Raw genomic sequence first — 13678 nt, 5'->3', positions numbered from 1 at the left:
ATGGAAGCAAGTCCCCGCAACAATGTTTAAACATCTAGTGGAAAGCCTTCCCAGAAGAGTGGAGGCTGTTATAGCAGCAAAGGGGTGACCAACTCCATATTAATGCCGATGATTTTGGAATGAGATGTTCGACGAGCAGGTGTCCACATACCTTTGGTCATGTCGCATATGTTGACGTTAGCTAATATGGTGACAATGATGCAGGCTGTGTGTAGCCCTTATGGTATGAAGGTTCGACTTGGAAAGGTTTTTGTCGCCTGGTCACAGACAGCTGTTGTGTTGTGCACTGAAGTCCTCAAGTGAAGGGAAAATGTGAAAGGAGGAGAGTGTGTAGATGTGATGATGCTGTTTGTATGGCTGCTATGAAAGTGAACTGTGTGACCAGGGGTGTATTCATTCCACCAATTCTGTTGCAAAATGTTTCTTAAACAGAAGCAAATAGAACTAAACGGGATGGACCTACCTGTATTTGTCCAATAAAAACTTGTTTTAGTTGCAAAACAATGTTTTTAAACTGTTTGGACTAATGATTACACCCTAGATCAGTTAGGTGCAGGCAAGAGTGTGCAATGCTATATTGAATGTGTCACTGTCTGTCACGTTGATTACACCAATTGGTCTCTTGACCTGTGCACCTACGTTAAACTTTAATTCGTAGGCTAGGATGTAGCAACCTCATGATGGGTATAGGACAAATTCAAATATCACGCCGTAGTCTAACCCTATCGCTGTTACACGGAACGGAGCTTGGTGAAAGGAATATGAATGACAGTCAACCAATATACTGTAATAGAATTAAGGCCCTTAAAATGAACCGTCCTCCCTAATCTTAAATGGCACCGACTGCCACTGACCCGCTCTACCCACACCCCTCCCCACACCCCTTTCCACCCCTTCTGGACTGGGCCCTGCTGCTTGGACAGAGTGGCAGGGAAAGACTGGCTTCTCCTGAGCCTCCTCTTCCACACCCTGCCCTCATGAAACCGAGGCAGTGAGTATAGCATTACCTCATACCAGGGCCGTCACCATACCCCCCCAGGTATGCAGCTCTGGCTTGATGGATTACAGACAGATGCAGAGTCAACAGAGAGCCAGAGGAGTTCACAATCAGTGTGAACCGTTAAGCCCCAATATGTCATTAACTAAGACTTTATAAACACTCTGTAAGCATTGTGTGGCGGATAGGAACACTGGCAGTAGTATTTGGTAATGTCCTCTAATGTAAAAGTGTTTTTCTGCGCTTTGAGCCAGACCTATTTTAAGCGCCCTCTGGTAAGGCATGGCGAGAGATGCGGAGGGAATGGTAATGAATGGAGATAGAAGACATTTTGGGATGATATTTATGGGGTCTTGTTTATTCCATTCTGCAGATTCTACTTCCCTAAAGAGGTGTCATTTTCCTCTGTGCCAAAGTGGTTTTTGTTGAAAGCTTTCTATTTACAAGACGTTCTAAAATACATATTTACGACAATACCAAATAGTATTTGGTATTGTCCTCTCTCTCCATTTACTTCTCTACCACTCCTATTACCATGTCTCATCCTCTCTCCTCCACTGTTCCACTATAGACCTTCACCCCAGACGCGTGCCTGCAGATGGGGGAGGGGTAGCGGAGAGAGACATCACTTGAGGAATGCATACAGGCTATAATTCTTATCATCATTACTGTCTAATAAAATACAGTTTGATATACTACCCTCCCAGGTTCCCTCCCAGGTTCTCTCCCTTCCCTTCCTATGTTCCCTTACAGGCTTACCTCAGTACTGTATTACCCTAGTAAATGTCCTCCCACCTCTTCCTGTTGCCATGTTGGAAAACATGGTGAAACAGGTTAAACAGGTGAAGTTATAGTTGCCAGCCCAGTGACTTCTATAGCCCACACATGCTGTGTTAAAAGACAGCTGAAGCAATTACACAGCACAACTACTGCACAGTGGAAACAAATACACCTGGCTGGGACCCACCATAACCTCCGCCAAGTTAAATAAATACTATGATGCCAGCAATATAGGCCTGCACACATGTTATGGTATTCATTAAACTTACATTACTCTCCCACCATGCCTACTCCCCCTCCTTCTGCCTTTGTCCAGAAAACACTATGACATATATACCTCTACTTTATTTTACTAGGCAAGTCAGTTAAGAACAAATTCTTATTTTCAATGACGGTCTAGGAACAGTGGGTTAACTGCCTGTTCAGGGGCAGAACGACAGATTTTGTACCTTGTCAGCTCGGGGATTTGAACCCTGCCGCCCCAACTCATATCATCGGAACTGTCAAATAAAACCGCCAAATGATGGAGTGATATAGAGAGCAGAGGCTTAAGTGTACCCCCATGCTGCCAAAAGCATCACTCTCTTCATCCTCATCATAAAACGATGAAACTCCATCAGTCACACTCTGCCCCCAGCATAGATGCCCGCCAAATGCCAATAAAACCATTGATACTCCACCACACGCTCAGCGGTATAAATAGACCCTTTGAATATAAATCTCCCCTTGGAGTCCTAATGTGAATATGCCCGCTTGGTGCTATAGTTATATATATATTTATGAAATGTGAAAATGCCTGCATTATACGCAGGTTGACGTTGATTTTCATGAATCTTGCCCCGTATGCAGAACTGAGCTTTTTCCAGTAGATGGGCCAGCTGCAAAGTCAAAATCGTCTGTATCCTAAAAATGAATGAAAATAATGAGCTTTTTGGTCATAATTTAAGGTTAGGGTTAGGCATTCGGGTTAGCAATGTGGTTAGGTTTAGGTTTTGATGACTTTGTGACTGTGCCAGCTAGTGACCACACTTCAGAACTTCATCCAGGGTAAGATTCATGACAATAAATTCCAACCTGCGTATTATACCATGGTGACTTTTATAGATAAACAAGCACATGCTGATGTCTAGATAAACATGTTAATTTGTATCACATACTGTAGGTTATGCACTTAGAAATATAATTACTAATTGAAGTACAATACTAGATACAACTACTAACACTGAACATTTGGACTTTATTAGCCCACACAGGTTAGGTTTAGGTTTAGGTTTAGGTCCTCATATTGAAGACCACAACTGATGTATAGAACAATCTTAAAATGATCTACTTTGGTTTAGAAATAAGCATCATGAAACCTCTAAACAATAAATTCATTTGATTTGGTGAAAATCACCTGTTTGGACCTAACTTGCTTACTTCTTTTTCCATGTGGTTTCTTCCATGAAATGATGGAAAAAAAACCTTTGGCTCAACTTAACCCACTCTCCCATACTGATATGCATGATTTTTTGGGGTGTGCAGCATCACATGTGAGTAATGTTATGAGTAATGAGACATGTACGGTGCATTCGGGAAGTATTCAGACCCTTTGACTTTTTCCACATTTTGTTACGTTACAGCTTTATTCTAAAATTGATTAAATTAATTGTTTTCCTAATAAATCTACACACAATAGCCCATAATGACAAAGCAAAAACTGTTTTTTAGAAATGTTGGCAAATGTATTACAAATAAAAAAGAGATACCTTATTTACATAAGTGTTCAGACCCTTTGCTATGAGACTCGAAATTGAGTTCAGGTGCATCCTGTTTCTATTGATCATCCTTGAGATGTTTCTTCAACTTGATTGGAGTCCACCAGTGGTCAATTCAATTGATTGGAGATGATTTGGAAAAGCCTGTCTATATAAGGTCCCACAGTTGACAGTGCATGTCAGAGCAAAAACCAAGTCATGAGGTCGAAGGAATTGTCTGTAGAGCTCTGAGACAGGATTGTGTCGAGGCACAGATCTAGGGAAGGGTACCAAAACATTTCTGCAGCATTGAAGGTCCCCAAAAACACAGTGGCCTCCATCATTCTTAAATGGAAGAAGTTTGGAACCACCGAGACTCTTCCTAGAGCTGGCCGCCTGGCCAAACTGAGCAATCAAGGGAGAAGAACCTTTGTCAGGGAGGTGACTAAGAACCCGATGGTCACTCTGACAGAGCTCCAGAGTTCCTCTGTGGAGATGGGAGAACCTTCCAGAAGGACAACCATCTCTGCAGTACTCCACTAATCAGGCCTTTATGGTAGAGTTGCCAGACGTAATCCACTCCTCAGTAAAAGGCACGACAGCCTGCCAAAAGGCACCTAAAGGATTGTCAAACCATGAGAAACAAGATTGGTCTGATGAAACCAAGATTGAACTCTTTGGCCTGAATGCCAAGCTTCACGTCTGGAGGAAACCTGGCACCTTGAATACAGTGAAGCATGCTGTGAGGATGTTTTTCAGCGGAGGGGACTGAGAGACTAGTCCGGATCGAGGGAAAGATGAACGGAGCGCTCAGGCTTCAAACTGGGGCGAAGGTTTACCTTCCAACAGGACAACGACCCTAAGCAGCCAAGACAACGCAGGAGTGGCTTCGGGACAAGTCTCTGAGTGTCCTTGAGTGGCCCAGCCAGAGCCTGGACTTCAACCTGATCGAACATCTCTGGAGAGACCTTAAAATAGCTGTGCAGCGATGCTCCCCATCCAACCTGACAGAGCTTGAGAGGATCTGCAGAGAAGAATGGGAGAAACTCTCCAAATACAGGTGTGCCAAGCTTGTGGCGTCATACCCAAGAAGACTTGAGACTAATCGCTGCCAAAGGTACTTCAACAAAATACTGAGTAAAGGGTCTGAATTCTTATGTAAATGTCATATTTTTTTATATACATTTGCAAACATTTCTAAAACCTGTTTTTGCTTTGCTTTATTGGGTATTGTGTGTACATTGATTGGAGAAAATAACAATTGAAAAAGGTTTAGAATAAGGCTGTAACCTAAACATTTCTGGAAGAAGGGAAGGGGTCTGAATACTTTCTGAATGCACTGTATGTCAGACGTATGTCACACGTCTATAGGTTGTAGATATCTCTGTGGTGTTGTGAGGGTCACCAAGCGCCATTAACACATGTTGCCTTTAACTCACGGTTGTAGACGTGTTAAAGTGTCACGCCTGCTCCCTCTCCCCCTCCCTGGTGCTCGAAGGCACCAGGCTCCCCAGCATCACGCACACCTGCCTTCCCCTGTCATGCGCATCAGCAATTATTGGTCTCACCTGGAGTCAATCACCTGTGTCATTACCTCCCTTATATCTGTCTGTCTCAAGCTCTGTCCCCCCCCCCCCCCCCCCCCCCCCGTGCTGACGCTGTTCCTGTCTTGTTCCATGTCTGTTCCTCATTAAATGTTCAACTCCCCGTACCTGCTTCTCTACTCCAGCGTCGGCTCCTACATTAAAGAGCCTATAGGCAGGTATTTCAGAAGCTCTCTAACATTGGCTTAGGAAAAGGAATCCTCACCAAGCATACTGTAGATGCATTACCGCAAGGCTAAAATATATAACTCTAATGGTAGTATAAAACAAACATATGTTCTTTTCAAGGTATCACAGATTCAACTCTTTAAGACAACTCTTGCTAATGTGAGCTGGGTCAGTGATGAAATTAGCGAACACTTCAAAGATTAAGCCTTTGAGAGTGACGTATAAAATGAGGCCACACATGGCAGTAGACTGTCTATGGCATACTACTACTGTATCTGAGGGAGGAGAACCACACAGAGAGAAGGAAGAGGGGGAAATGTCAAGAGAGATTAAGAACATTCCACAGAGGTTACCCTTCAAAAGAGAGAGAGAGCGAGGGAGAGGGAGAAGTCGAGGGGGAGAGTGCTGAGAGAGTGTGTGTGTGTGTATATATATATATAAGAAATACTCAGGCTACCTGGTACAAATGTTGAAAGATTTTGTATATTTTGAGAAAGAATATGATATCCTTAATCCATATAACCCTGTGAGTGAAGACGTGCGTTTAATTTACTGTATAGCATAGTTCAAAAGCCAAATGCCCCCCCCTCCCATTCATTTCCATTTCTTATTGAATGGTAAAGAACTTGTCATTTTGATTTGTCCCTGATTTAATCTGTTAATCTCAAATGATGATGATAATATAATATGATGGATTTTTCCCAAAAAGATGAAGCACCACTTTTCAGAAGTTCATATAAGGAAATCAGTCAATTGAAATAAATTAATTAGGCCCTAATCTATGGATTTCACGTGACTGGGAAAACAGATATGGATTTTGGTCACAGATACCTTAAAGAAAAGGTAGGGGCATGGATCAGAAAACCAGTCACTATCTGGTGTAACCACCATTTGCCTCATGCGGCGCAACACATCTCCTTCGCATACAGTTGATCAGGCTGTTGATTGTGTCCTGTGGAATGTTGTCCCAATCCTCTTCAATGGCTGTGTGTAGTTGCTGGATATTGGCAGGAACCACGACGCCATACCACTGTCTGTGGTTTTGAGGCTGGTTGGACGTACTGCCAAATTCTCTTAAATGACGTTGGATGTGGCTTATGGTAGAGACATTAACATTAAATTATCTGGCAACAGCTCTGGTGGACATTCCTGCAGTCTGCATGCCAATTGCACGCTCCCTCAAAATGAGAGCTGTGGCATTGTGTTGTGTGACAAAACTGCACATTTTAGAGGGGCTTTTTATTGTCCCCAGCACAAGGTGCACCTGTGTCACGTTCTGACCTTTATTTCCTTTGTTTTGTCATTATTTAGTATGGTCAGGGTGTGAGTTGGGGTGGGCAGTCTGTTTGTTTTTCTATGATTTTGGGATTTCTATGTTTCGGCCTAGCATGGTTCTCAATCAGAGGCAGGTGTCATTAGTTGTCTCTGATTTAGAATCATACTTAGGTAGCCTGGGTTTCACTGTTTGTTTGTGGGTGATTGTCTATGTTGATTGCTTGTCAGCACAGTTCTCATTAGCTTCATGGTCGTTATTTCGTTTATTGTTTTTTGTATAGTGTGTTTCAGTGTTCAGTGTTTTCTTTATTAAAATTCATGATGAACACATGCCACGCTGCATTTTGGTCCTCCGATCCTTCTCGCCTCTCCTCTTCAGACGAAGAGGAGGACGTCCCTGACAACCTGTGTAATGACCAAGCCGTTTAATCAGCTTCTTGATATGCCATCTTGGCAAAGGAGAAATGCTCACTAACATGTAAACTGATTTGTGCACATCATTTGAGATATATAACCTTTTTGTGCATATGGAACATTTCTGGGATCTTTTATTCCAACTCATGAAACATGGGACCAACACTTTACATGTTGCATTTATATTTTTGTTCAGTGTACATTTAGAGGAAGGCTTGACAGTGATTGGGCAGCTTGGGTAGAGAAATTTAGGAAATCAAACACTGGTTCATCAACTATCTCACAGGATATTTGTTAAATATACACCATGGTATCCATCTCTCCCATGACTAAATCTGATGGAGCTGACCCTCAAGCCCTCAACTGAACACTTCTCACCATATCTGACCCCTGACAGCCTTTCTCATTTACCTCTCCCTCTCGCTCCTTCTCACTTTCTCTCATTTCTCAGCTCTCTTTCTCTCGCTCTCATCGTTTCTGTCTGTCTGTCATTCTGTCTGTCTCTCTCTCGCGCGCTCTATGACTTAACGCTGTACTTAGAACTTTTGGTATGAATACGGCAGATAGACAGACAGACAGACAGACACTGAGCTGGCCTGTGATAGAGAGAGTGCTGACAGGTCGTAACCAGAGAGAAGCGTTGGCCAAACTGGGCTGAAGGCCTGAAGGAAAGAAGGGGTTGTGTGTTGGTCTAACCAAAGATAATCACTTGTCAAATTCCAGCCTGTTTTTATAGTATCCTAAGGCATCATATTTAGCAATGGAATCTAGGGATGGTCTCATCTATCAATTTCTGCTATCATACATTTTCATGGGAATCTGAACAGGGGATTTGACTGGTAACCACCATCCTGGAACATACTGTAGTATAGGGACAGGATTTGTCATTTTGATTGCTGACTTCTACACTGTTGTCACAGAGGATACCATGCAGTGATAGTCACTACATGTTCCATATTTCTCCCGTGCTTTACAACAGCCACTCATCCTGTGTCCTTTAACAATGTCATGATGGGTCGTTAAACAAATGCTTTGTGCCAGCTTTGTACACAAGACATTGTCATCGGGGCTTACCGTCTCATGCCATGTGCTCAATGGTGCATAACACCCATCCCAGTCAACAATAGTGGACTGAGCAGGAAATGGAGCATCAGCACTTCACTGACCCACTTACATTTGCATTTACATTTAAGTCATTTAGCAGACGCTCTTATCCAGAGCGATTTACAAATTGGTGCATTCACCTTATGACATCCAGTGGAACAGTCACTTTACAATAGTGCATCTAAATCTTAAGGGGGGGGGGGGATACTTATCCTATCCTAGGTATTCCTTAAAGAGGTGGGGTTTCAGGTGTCTCCGGAAGGTGGTGATTGACTCCGCTGTCCTGGCGTCGTGAGGGAGTTTGTTCCACCATTGGGGGGCCAGAGCAGCGAACAGTTTTGACTGGGCTGAGCGCGAGCTGTACTTCCTCAGTGGTAGGGAGGCGAGCAGGCCAGAGGTGGATGAACGCAGTGCCCTTGTTTGGGTGTAGGGCCTGATCAGAGCCTGGAGGTACTGAGGTGCCGTTCCCCTCACAGCTCCGTAGGCAAGCACCATGGTCTTGTAGCGGATGCGAGCTTCAACTGGAAGCCAGTGGAGAGAACGGAGGAGCGGGGTGACGTGAGAGAACTTGGGAAGGTTGAACACCAGACGGGCTGCGGCGTTCTGGATGAGTTGAAGGGGTTTAATGGCACAGGCAGGGAGCCCAGCCAACAGCGAGTTGCAGTAATCCAGACGGGAGATGACAAGTGCCTGGATTAGGACCTGCGCCGCTTCCTGTGTGAGGCAGGGTCGTACTCTGCGGATGTTGTAGAGCATGAACCTACAGGAACGGGCCACCGCCTTGATGTTGGTTGAGAACGACAGGGTGTTGTCCAGGATCACGCCAAGGTTCTTAGCGCTCTGGGAGGAGGACACAATGGAGTTGTCAACCGTGATGGCGAGATCATGGAACGGGCAGTCCTTCCCCGGGAGGAAGAGCAGCTCCGTCTTGCCGAGGTTCAGCCTGAGGTGGTGATCCGTCATCCACACTGATATGTCTGCCAGACATGCAGAGATGCGATTCGCCACCTGGTCATCAGAAGGGGGAAAGGAGAAGTTACTTACTTACCCTCCATCTATGGACTGGGCCTGCTAAAAAAGGCTCAGAACCTGGGCTAAAGAAGGCTTTTAATGCCCTGGGCGTCAAAGACCCCCTGAGACCTAAGACAGTGGGTGTTGCCAGGAATAAAACTAGATGTGCTGAGAACGCTAACATATTGCTGCCTGAAAAACAAACCTTTTCAAAAATAGATGTGTCAGTTGATCAGTATGCCAACACTGTGAACACAGCCAGGGTCATTCAGCACAACCAGAGTGTCAAGGCCAAGGCTGAAATCTCAGAATCACAGTTCGGTATACACATGGGACAATAGTTCTGAAAAGTCAGTTGTGATTGATCAGATGGAGATGGTTCGGGAGACTTGGTTCATGTTCTACATTCTGTGGTTGGGTAGTTTAATGGATTTAGCTCACTACAAACCCCAAGGCACTGAGACTATTTATGTTATCACTTTAACAGGTGCTCTGAACAAGGACACTGTCTGTACAAATTATAGCTTTGGATGGCAGATCCGTGTGTCCGGCCAGAGTTTGAGCCAGAGATCATTACCATTACTGTGTGGTTCAGTTTGTTTTTCAGTAACTAAGACTTAATCTCTACAGTCATTGTAAATGACATCGCCAAAGTCAAGGATCGGTAGGATAGTCAGTTACTGAAAAATATCAAAGAACGCAGCCTCAAGACTAAGATGCTTTTGATAAACCCTATCAAAACCCTAATAGCCTCCAACAGTCTACTCAGCAAATTGGATGCAGTCTATCACAGTGCCATCCGTTTTGTCACAGAAGCCCCATATACTACCCACCACTGCGACCTGTATGCTCTCGTTGGCTGGCCCTCGCTTCATATTTATCGCCAAACCCACTGGCTCCAGTTCATCTATAAGTCTTTACTAGGTATAGCCCTGCCTTATCTCAGCTCACTGGTCACCATAGTAGCACCCACCCATAGCACGTGCTCCAGCAAGTATATTTCACTGGTCACCCCCAAAGCCAATTCCTCCTTTGGCCGGCTTTCCTTCCATTTCTCTGCTGCCAATGACTGGAACGAATTGCAAAAATCACTGAAGCTGGAGACTCATATCTCCCTCACTAACTTTAAGCAGCAGCTGTCAGAGCAGCTCACAGATCACTGCACCTGTACATAGCCCATCTGTAAATAGCCCATCCAACTACCGCATCCCCATACTGTTATTATTATATATTTCTTTGCTCCTTTCTACCCCAGTGTCTCTACTTGCACACTCATCTTCTGCACATTTATCACTCCAGTGTTTAATTGCTATATTATAATTATTTCGCCACTATGGCCTATATATTGCCTTGCCTCCCTTATCCTACCTCATTTCCACACACTGTATATAGACTTTTTCTATTGTATTATTGACTGTGTTTGTTTATTCCATGTGCAACTCTGTGTTGTTGTTTGTGTCGCACTGTTTTGATTTATCTTGGCCAGGTCGCAGTTGTAAATGAGAACTTGTTCTCAAATAGCCTACCTGGTGAAATAAAAAATAAAAGTGATCTTCTCTTTAAAACTTCCCATCTCTATTAAGAATATACACACAGTAGCCACTGTTTCTATAGCTTGTTGATGTTTATTGGGATGAATCTTGTCCTGGAGGCATAATTGAGTGATATCCACTAGATGGGCCAGCTACAAAGTCAAAATTAGCTATATATTGTAAAAAATAAATTTAAGGTTAGGGTTAGGTGTAAGGTTAGCAGTGTGGTTAAGGCTAGGGTTAATTATTTTATGATTTTGTGGTTGTGCCAGCAAGTGACTACATGGCAGAGCTGCCTCCAGTACATGAGTCATCCCAATGAACGCCAACCTTTTTTTCTATATACAGTGTACTTACTACTTACATTGACTCCAATTCCAATACTCTTTCTTTGCCAGAGGCAAAGTCTGAAGAAATTGGTAAGAACTGCACAAAGCAAGGTTGAGTGAATGTGCAACTCCTCTGTGGTTACATTAGAATATGTATTTGTTTATCGTATGAACTTATGTGTTATGTGTCTTCGTTATGGTATAATATTGTATGTACAATGTACATGGGAATGCATTAATGTATAAACATTCTGAATTTACACTACAGTGCTGTGTGCATGCGTGGATTATGCATATCTAGACTTCTACATAATACATGTGCATTCAAATCATTTGTGAATGTTTGTATGTATGCATGTTTGCACAGTGTGAAGTCAAATATTGGTAATTCACAGTGGTGATTATTTTATATTATATCAACTATATTGTAAGTTTAATGGTCCATGATGTTTTCGAGATGGTATGGTTGGAATCTAACATTTGCCCTCTTTACATACTACCGATGAAAACATATGTCACTTTAGTTATTCATTATTGTATATGTTTGTCTTTAATTGTAGCAGCCAAGACAGATAAGGCTGCAGCAGCACCTGCTGGTGAGTCCACTCATAACAAATGAATGACAAATACTTATAGATGAAATACTTCGATGAATGGTTAGGCCTATACTACAATCAATGTCTGATTCAATTTCTCTTTTCTTTCTTTTTTTCTTTTTTGACATTTTCTTTTTTACAGATAAGGGTGGGTGAGAACAGGGCATGTTTGTGTGTGTTTGTGTGTGTGGTGTGTGTGTGTGTGTGTGTGTTAACCTGTGTGTGTTTGTTAGTCAGTAGGGCATAACCATCCCCTCATCATTCCAATGTAATGTCGGTTAACTGTTTTCCCTCACTCAGCAACGCCAGCGGAGGATCATGGTAAGGCTTCTAAGACCAATCACAGAAGTAGCTTTCTGTGGGGATGAGACAGTGGCCATGCATGATTCTCACCACGCACCATGACAGTGTTGATCAGATAGAACACCTATACACTTAACTAACTTAGGCTTCATGTTTATATCCACGCCTATCACAATATCCTACTGGTTTATGCCTGACAAAGCAGACTATATTCATCTAAATTATATATTAGTCATTATTCTTCTTATTCTGTTTTCTTTGTTACCTGAGATAACAGGTCGCCAATCAGTTGGTAAGAGCTATGTTAAGGTTGAGGTGATGTTTGTTATGTGGGTTATTTTGGCAAGCACTGGAGTGTGTTTCTGGGTGCGTGTATGTATCTGGGTGTGCGTGTGTGTGGTGTGGTCTGTGTGAGTGTGTGTGTTTATTATTTTTTATTTTGTGTGTGTGTGTACGCTGTAAAAAAAAACAAATCTGTTGGATCAACGTACATTTGTAAAACAACCCGTTTGCTCAACAAACTCACAACAAAAAACAATTGTACGTTGAATCAACATCTTTTTGTTACAGTGTATACATACATACATACATACATACATACATACATACATACATACATACATACATACATACATACATACATACATACATACATACATACATACATACATACATACATACATACATACATACATACATACATACATACATACATACGTGGAGGATTGTTCAGGAAACGTTTCGGATGTGTATTTCCTTGTACTCAGTGTGTGAGTTTGTGTGAGTGTCTGCTACTGCAGTATACCACCTTTATTACACACTTACTCCACACTGAAATCCTCTCGTTTTAGTGGCAGAGGCCCAGCCTGCTGAAGAGGGTTGGAGCTATTCTGTTGTGTCATTTGTGGATGTATTGCATGTGGATGTGTGCAGGTATAGGTTTTTGTCCGTGTTGTATGTTTGTATCTGTTTTTGTATGTCTGTGTGTGTGGGCGTGTATGTGCGTGTGACTGTCTGTACATAATGCTAGCTCCAATATGGACTTAAGTCCAGTACCTCCTACTGAAATCCATTGTGTGTATTAACAGAGGCCCAGCCTGCTATAGAGGGGAAACTTTTTTGTGGCTGAATGAATTACTTAAATTAGTGTATGCAGCACGAGCACATGGGTTGTTGTGTGTGTGTGTACACGGTAAGTTTGCATATATTGTGAGAGTGCTGTATGTGTACTCCATGCATCATGTCAGCTCTATTCAACAATGAAGTCCAGTCGTCCTCCCTGATAGCCCTGTTTATCTTTACTGACAGAAGGCGAACCTGCTGTAGAGGGTAAGAGCTGTTCTGGCTTAATATGGTTCTTCAATGTATAACACACACAGCATTAAGTTGAAGTCAGTGTGTTATCTACGGTTCATCAGAGAGATGGTGGAGGCATTTGCTTGTGGGTATACGAGTAATTTATGTGTGTGTGAGAGTGTACATGTAAGATTTTAATTTGAGCCAGATTGCTACAGCAGGAAAATAATCCTGCAGTAACTGGAAATGTGAATTATTATGTTGATTATAATTCATGGATATTTTTTTAGGGATACACTTCACGCTAAGGGAAATCAAGTCTGACGTTTTAAAGTGGAAATTATAAACTTTGGAGGCTTTTTTAAACCTTGAGTGCACGAAAAGTTTGCATTTCCTGCTTTGCAGGGAAATTCTGATCAACAAAAGAGTGGTCAAATTAAGGACCTACATCTGTATACATACTGCATTGATGCTAGCTTTGGTAAAGACTCAGATAATTTGGTACAGTCTAGTTCATATCACTGAAATTCTGT

At 42.6% G+C, this 13678-nt stretch overlaps 1 protein-coding gene across 22 annotated transcripts in view; it reads left to right on the top strand.

Annotated features, from left to right (window-relative positions):
* LOC123998958 (myosin-binding protein C, fast-type-like) overlaps window positions 1–13678 on the top strand; it is a 47081-nt gene that overhangs the window by 6554 nt on the left and 26849 nt on the right. For 9 of the 22 annotated variants that reach the window (XM_046304228.1, XM_046304224.1, XM_046304233.1 and 6 more), the window contains exons 2-4: window positions 11020–11040; window positions 11511–11546; window positions 11689–11694. The exons of 1 other annotated variant lie outside the window; for it this stretch is intronic. In XM_046304228.1, the coding sequence (XP_046160184.1) occupies window positions 11020–11040; window positions 11511–11546; window positions 11689–11694 (63 nt within the window). The remainder of the gene's footprint in view (window positions 1–11019; window positions 11041–11510; window positions 11547–11688; window positions 11695–13678) is intronic. 12 more of the 22 variants (XM_046304237.1, XM_046304231.1, XM_046304241.1 and 9 more) reach the window with 3 other exon arrangements.

The sequence above is a fragment of the Oncorhynchus gorbuscha genome, linkage group LG16 (genome assembly GCF_021184085.1).
Source record: "Oncorhynchus gorbuscha isolate QuinsamMale2020 ecotype Even-year linkage group LG16, OgorEven_v1.0, whole genome shotgun sequence".
Lineage (NCBI taxonomy): Eukaryota > Metazoa > Chordata > Actinopteri > Salmoniformes > Salmonidae > Oncorhynchus > Oncorhynchus gorbuscha.
Note: the sequence above shows the minus strand (reverse complement) of the source record. Positions and strands in the feature narration are given on the sequence as shown.